The sequence below is a fragment of the Pelecanus crispus genome, chromosome 20, assembly GCF_030463565.1.
Source record: "Pelecanus crispus isolate bPelCri1 chromosome 20, bPelCri1.pri, whole genome shotgun sequence".
NCBI lineage: Eukaryota > Metazoa > Chordata > Aves > Pelecaniformes > Pelecanidae > Pelecanus > Pelecanus crispus.
In genome coordinates this window covers 2,340,225-2,346,224 of record NC_134662.1, presented here as the reverse complement: position 1 = coordinate 2,346,224, position 6,000 = coordinate 2,340,225, and the positions used below count along the sequence as shown (strand labels likewise).

The window sequence follows — 6,000 nt, the reverse complement described above, 5'->3', positions numbered from 1 at the left end:
ATTATCATTACCATTTTACTTTATTTCAATTATTAAACTGTTCTTATCTCACCCCAGGAGTGTTTCTCACTCTCACTCCTCCGATTCTCTCCCCCATCCCACCGGGGCAGGGGGAGCGAGCGGCTGCGTGGTGCTGAGCTGCTGCTGGGGCTGAACCCCGACACAGGTGTGGGCCTGGGCTCCAGATGAGCCGCTGAGACGGTCTGGGCTAAACCCAGGGCTTTTTGCAAGGTTTTTGGCGGAGCCCCGTGGGGAGCGGCACTGGCACGCCGGCAGAGGCAGGGGGACGGCTGTGGGGCACGGGTGGGCACAGCTGCCCCTTCTCAAGCCGCCGCCTCATCCGAGGTACGTGGGTGTTCGCCATACCCTGAGGACTCCTACAGACGTAACTCTTCCCCTTTGACTTTTTCCCTTAAAAAGGGAAATCTAATGCGTAGGAGCTGATGTCCATAGCTATTTCTGAATAAAACAAAAACAAACCCATGGGCCCCGTTCTTCTGCCAGGGTCCAACAAAAACAAGCCGCAAGTCAGAATCGGAAGACAGAGAACAAAGGGGAAAAACACTGGAAGCACACAGAAATCCTGTTTCTTCCCCCTGTCACAAAGCGGCTCAAAAGCCTGAGCAGATCTCGGCGAGGTCACGTCTCCTTTTCATCTGCAAGCTGCTTTCCGTTTATTCCTCTCCTTTCCCAGATGCTGGAATCCTGCTCTGGAGATGAAGGTGGGGTGGGAAAGTGGCTCCTCTACATTTTCTTTTCCCTCTCCTGTCCCACAGCACCAGGCACCCGCAGTGGGACACGTCACCCCTGGGCAGGCAGGCGTACAGGGACGTTCAGCGCGTGGGTAGAGGACGAGCCGCGGCCGTAGGAGAGCTGAACCGCTGCCCGCTCTGTGCGCGCACGCGTGGCGCTACCCACCGGGCTGTCCGCCTGGCCGTCACCGTCACCCGTCACCATCACTGCCACCTGTCACCGTCACCCGTCACCGTCACTGTCACCTGTCACCTGTCACCGTCACCCGTCCCCATCACCCATCCCCATCACCCATCACCGTCACCCGTCACCGTCACCCATCACCATCACCCATCACCGTCCCCATCACCCGTCCCCATCACCCGTCCCCGTCACCCGTCCCCGTCACCCATCACCGTCCCCATCACCCGTCCCCATCACCCGTCACCGTCACCCGTCACCATCACCCGTCCACCATCACCCATCACCGTCCCCGTCACTGTCACCCATCACCGTCCCCGTCCCCGTCCCCCGGAGCAGCTCTCGCACGCTGGCACTCAGCACCCGGGGAAATGGGTGACGGCCTTCATGACGCTGCCTAGGCCCCCACGGGCGTCGGTGGCTGAGCGGCCGCGGCGGTCGGCGCTCGCTCCCCGTGGGGTGGCGGCAGCCGCTGCCCGGCCGCCGGAGCTGCGTCCCCACGAGGGGCACGGCCACAATTCGGCCGGAGACACCCGCGGGCAGGGGGCAGCGGCCGCAGCCCCGCCAGCCGCCCCCCGGGCCCGGCCCGCCCCGCGCAGCGACCCCCGGCCCCGCGCGCGTCCCCGCCGCCACGTGCTTGCTGCGGGAGCGCCCCGCGGGGGCGGGGCCAGGAGGGGGCGTGGCGGGGGGCGTGGCGGGGGCGGGGTTAGCCGCAGCCGTGACGCGGCGGTCGCTGGCGGGGTGGGCGCGACCTAGCGCGGAGTGGGCGTGGCCGGAGAGCGGGGAGGCGGGCGGGCGCGGCGGGGGCGGGGCGGGGGCGTGGCCGGGCGGGCGGGGGCGGGGCCGAGCCCTCAGCTGACCGGCCGCCATTTTGTCGGGCGCTGGGAGGCCGAGCGCAGCCCGGAGCTGGCGCTTGCGGCCGCCGGGGCCGCCCCTGCCTGCCCCCGCCCTGTGCCGCGCCGCGCCGGGGGCCAGCACCGTCCGCGCCCCCCGCCCCGCCGCCCCGCCCGGGATGTGAGCGGCCCGGGCCCGCTGGTCTCACCCGGCTCTAGCGGTAGCAGGAGCCGCGGCGGCTCCCCCGGCTGGGCCCGGCCCCTCAGCTCCGAGCGCAGGCCCCGCGGCCCGGCCCCGCCGCCGCCATGGCGCTGAAGATGGTGAAGGGCAGCATCGACCGCATGTTTGACAAGAACCTGCAGGACCTGGTGCGCGGAATCCGCAACCACAAGGAGGACGAGGTGAGCGCGCCCGGCCCCCCCGCGGAGGGGCTGCCGGCTCCCCTTGGCTGCGGCCGGGGCTGCCGCGCCTCGGCCCTCCGTGCTGGCTGGCCGCCGCTTCCCGGTCGGGTCCTGCTCCCCCGGGGGGGCAGGGAGGGTGGGAGCCTGCCCCCAGCCCGCTCCCCGCAGGGGACGCTGCGCCAGGCCCAGAAGCAGCCGGGTGTCTCGGCCACCCTGGAAAAGGGGATGTTGTTCTGGGGAAGGTGGAAGCAGGAATCAAAATGAGGAAGATGACGCTGGGGTGTAGGCCAGAAGGGAAAGTCTGGGAGAGCAAGAAAGCGTGAGGGGAGCAGCGAGTTGAAAAGGAGGATAAGGGAGGGTCACGCTTGGGACTCGCTTTCCCATTTAGTGTGTTATTGTGGTGTTGAGATCCCTGATATAGATAGATAGATATAAAATAGAGGAATTCCTTCCTGTTGCACTACAGTCAAGTACTGTAGTCAACTATACATTCCTCATCGTGAAGCTGATACGTAGGAAAGCTGAGTTCAGTCATAATTCAGCTTTCAGATTATTCGTGTTGTATATCTTCTGACAAAAATGTATTTTCCGTGTTTCAAAGGTTTTGTAGGCAGAAAGCAGATGTGTTGGCCTGTTATTCTCTTTTGTGTTAGAGCCATGTGATCAGAAAACTGGTATAGGTGAAATAATTAGTCATCAAGAACATGTTATGTGAGACTTTCCACACTGAAGTGTCACATGTTAATTGGGAAGTAACGGACACAAAGGATATAATTTATGTTCGTCTTCAAGTAAGTAGTCATGGCCTTAGAAGCTTTCTTATGGTCTAACAGTTACGCTTTGCTGGAATATCGGTGAGTTGCTGTGGAGTTAGTGATAGGCTAAGAGTATTTGTAGACTATAGTGTCTCTTCACATGAGTACAATATCCAAATGGTATCAGCTATGAAAAGTATCTGGAAAAGTTGTAAACATGTAACTAAACAAAATACTTAATTTGGAAAATTATGATCTTTATTACTGGTGCTGTTGGACTGAACAAAATCTGGGCAACTACATGGAGAAGTGGAAATGGCATGTTTATGCGGACACTTAATGTGTTACACTCAAAGCTGGCAAAGGTGAAGAGTATTTCTGTGGAGCACTTCCCTATAGCATGCTTAGGCCCAGTTTGTATGTTATGCTGCTTTTAGTAAATATGCTTTATTCTTTTGCGCATAGGACAGAAAATGTTTCATCAACTGTCGGACCTCTGAGGATCCCCCTGATGAAGGTCCAGGCTGGTCCAGGCCTTTGTGGCACCAGTCCTCTTTGAGGAGGATTGAATCTACTGTTCTCATTTCTGAAATACTTTTGTGACAAATAGCTCCTTTTCCAGGACTTCATAAAGAGCACAAGTGCTGTTACAGTTGGGATTAACAAGTTCCTGTGCATCGTAAGCCATACTGAGTTTGTTCTTAGTCTGCAGCAAGAAATAGTTAAAATGCATTGGCTTTGATCTCCTTTGGAAAAAATACTCCTCAGACAATTTTGTAAGGCTCTGTATGTTTGAAGGAAGTTGTTAGACAGGTATACACGCTCTCTAGGAATCAGTGAGGTCAAAGCAAATGTGTTCTCGTACTGCGAGTAAGAGGCTGATGTCAATTACAATAGTTGGCCTGTAGCATGATAGTATTTTAAATGATGGTAGCGCTTTAGTTTGAAATACGAGTTGTGAGATTATTTTAAAATAGGTAACTGTAGGGATAGTTCCTTTTCATATCCTCATGTGCACAGCAAAAATGAAAACCCAAACTTCAGGATGTGTTCAGCTGATCAGTAGGCATTGCACTGATGAAATGTGTGTCTTCTGTAGCATAGACTGTTTTCGAATCCTTCAAAGATTTTGCTTAATTACATAGAGTGGCTGCGAACAGCACAGGACTGTTCCTCTTTCTAGATCAGGTAGCTGAAGAGTGCTCTAAACCTTCTGTGCCGTTATTAAGATATTAATCAATATTCAGTGCTTCCCAAGCAATGGTCATGGATATTTTCTAGTTTTCAAGTGATGTTACAAAATCAGAATAGTATTTTAGAGGAAGTAGCTGCAAAAATTATTCCTCCTTTTCCTACAGTGCTTCCATTGTTCATTGTATCTACTAAGTGTTGCTTCAGTGCTGGATGTAGTTGTTAAACCAACATTTCTGTGTCTCAAGATAAGCGTCTAAGCTTAAGACACATACTTTGTCTTATTCAGAAGAGCAAATTTGTTTAAAACGAACAGCAGCATGCCTTTGGTGGCAAGGATACTAGCTGTTGATCTCAGCTCAACAAGAATTACTCTATGAAAGAGATGTCTCTAGAAAGGAGGTACTGTGATTGTTAAATAAAAATGACATGGAAAGAGTTGAAGGCATGATTATTGCTTTGACTTCTGATTTAGTTCTGCTTTTTTCAGAAGGTTAATTTCTGTTGCGTCTGTTGGTTCTTGTCTTTAGGAATTTAATCATATGGGAATTCTGCTATGACTTTTTTCCCCTCATCTTTCTGGCCAGTCTCTCCTGGTAGATAGGATATAGTAAGATTTATTCCTTTCCAGTTCCTCCGCGGGTACCATCACAAGCGAGCGTATCTGGGATTTCACTGACGCATCGAGGATGTGTTTGTAGTGCAGGATGTGCCAAGTGGTTGTCACCTCAGTTCAGACATGGGCTGCTCAATACAGCTTTTCAGCAAACCTACTGCATTCTTGCTTGATGGTTATATGTTCATCCTGTATTGCTGGGACTCTTAAGCACGTACCCCAAGGCTTGTTGTGAAGTAAATGGAGCGCCACGAGCTCTTAACCAATAAATTTTAAGTGTCCTCCTCGGCTCATTAGAGGAACTGAGAGGGTACTGGAGGCTGCCTGGCACTTTAGCTCGCATCCTTGCTGCAGAATGCTTAATTACCTATCAGAGGCCATTTTCATTTTAGTTTCTGGTCTGTATCCAAAGCTGACCCATTTATTTTGAGTTTAAAACACTGAAACTGAAGTGATGGCCTTCTGTAAGGATGAGAGGTAATGGATAGCAGTTAGTTAACACAGTCACTTTTCTGTGCAGACATAACTCTGTCCATTTTCCAACCTTCTGGGGAAAATTGGAGCTGCATCATCATTCTGTGAAGCAAACGCTAGTGTGGAAGGAATGAGGTAGCATAACAGCATTAGGTCTTTTCCTAGTTTGACGTGTCGTGTTTACTTTTCAACAGTCTGTGCAGACGCTTTAATCCCTGTCGTGTTTCCCAGTGCCAGTTCAAAGTTTGAGGGAAAGCCAAAGCTGCAAGAAAGACTCGATCCTATTCTGTTCTCCCCTGACTTTCACTTCTAATATCTCATTCTCTCTCTTTCATTTGGAAAATGAATCCTTTTGATAATGAAAGCGGTGAGTCTTTCACCTGTTACTAGGTGGGTTTGTACCCTACGGAATAACTTCTCCCACTTTGTGCCTACTTTTTATGGATGTGCTACACAGCGTGCTCAAGAGGGGAATGGCTTGTACGATAGTCTGTTGAAAGTGTAATGGAGTTTTTTTCCAAGATATTCTAGACTGAGAAATTATTTCGGTTTAGGGATGTTCTCCTGAATGTGAAATAAAGGAAGGGATAATCCTTTGATGCTATTTCGCTCTTGCACAGTGTTTTGCGTTTGCAGTTAAGAAGTTTGTTGTTCTCAACGAGGAAGCTACTGTCAGATGCTATGGTGAGAGACCCTTTTATAAAACTGAAATGATAAAGTAACAGAAACAGAGATGTTAAATGAGTTGTGCTTTGTCCTGTTCAGACCATAGCCTTCTGTGTTTCAAGTGTCTTTG

The 6,000-nt window shown here is 51.9% G+C and overlaps 1 protein-coding gene across 4 annotated transcripts in view; it reads left to right on the top strand.

Annotated features, from left to right (window-relative positions):
* The first annotated feature begins 2,060 nt into the window (after nt 1-2,060).
* The window catches only part of AP3D1 (adaptor related protein complex 3 subunit delta 1), a 44,302-nt gene continuing 40,362 nt past the window's right edge, over nt 2,061-6,000 (top strand). For all 4 annotated transcript variants that reach the window (XR_012831781.1, XM_075723891.1, XM_075723890.1 and 1 more), the window contains exon 1: nt 2,061-2,168. Coding sequence is in view for 3 of the 4 variants with exons in the window: in XM_075723891.1 (XP_075580006.1) it covers nt 2,073-2,168 (96 nt within the window). In the remaining variant the exon portion in view is untranslated. The remainder of the gene's footprint in view (nt 2,169-6,000) is intronic.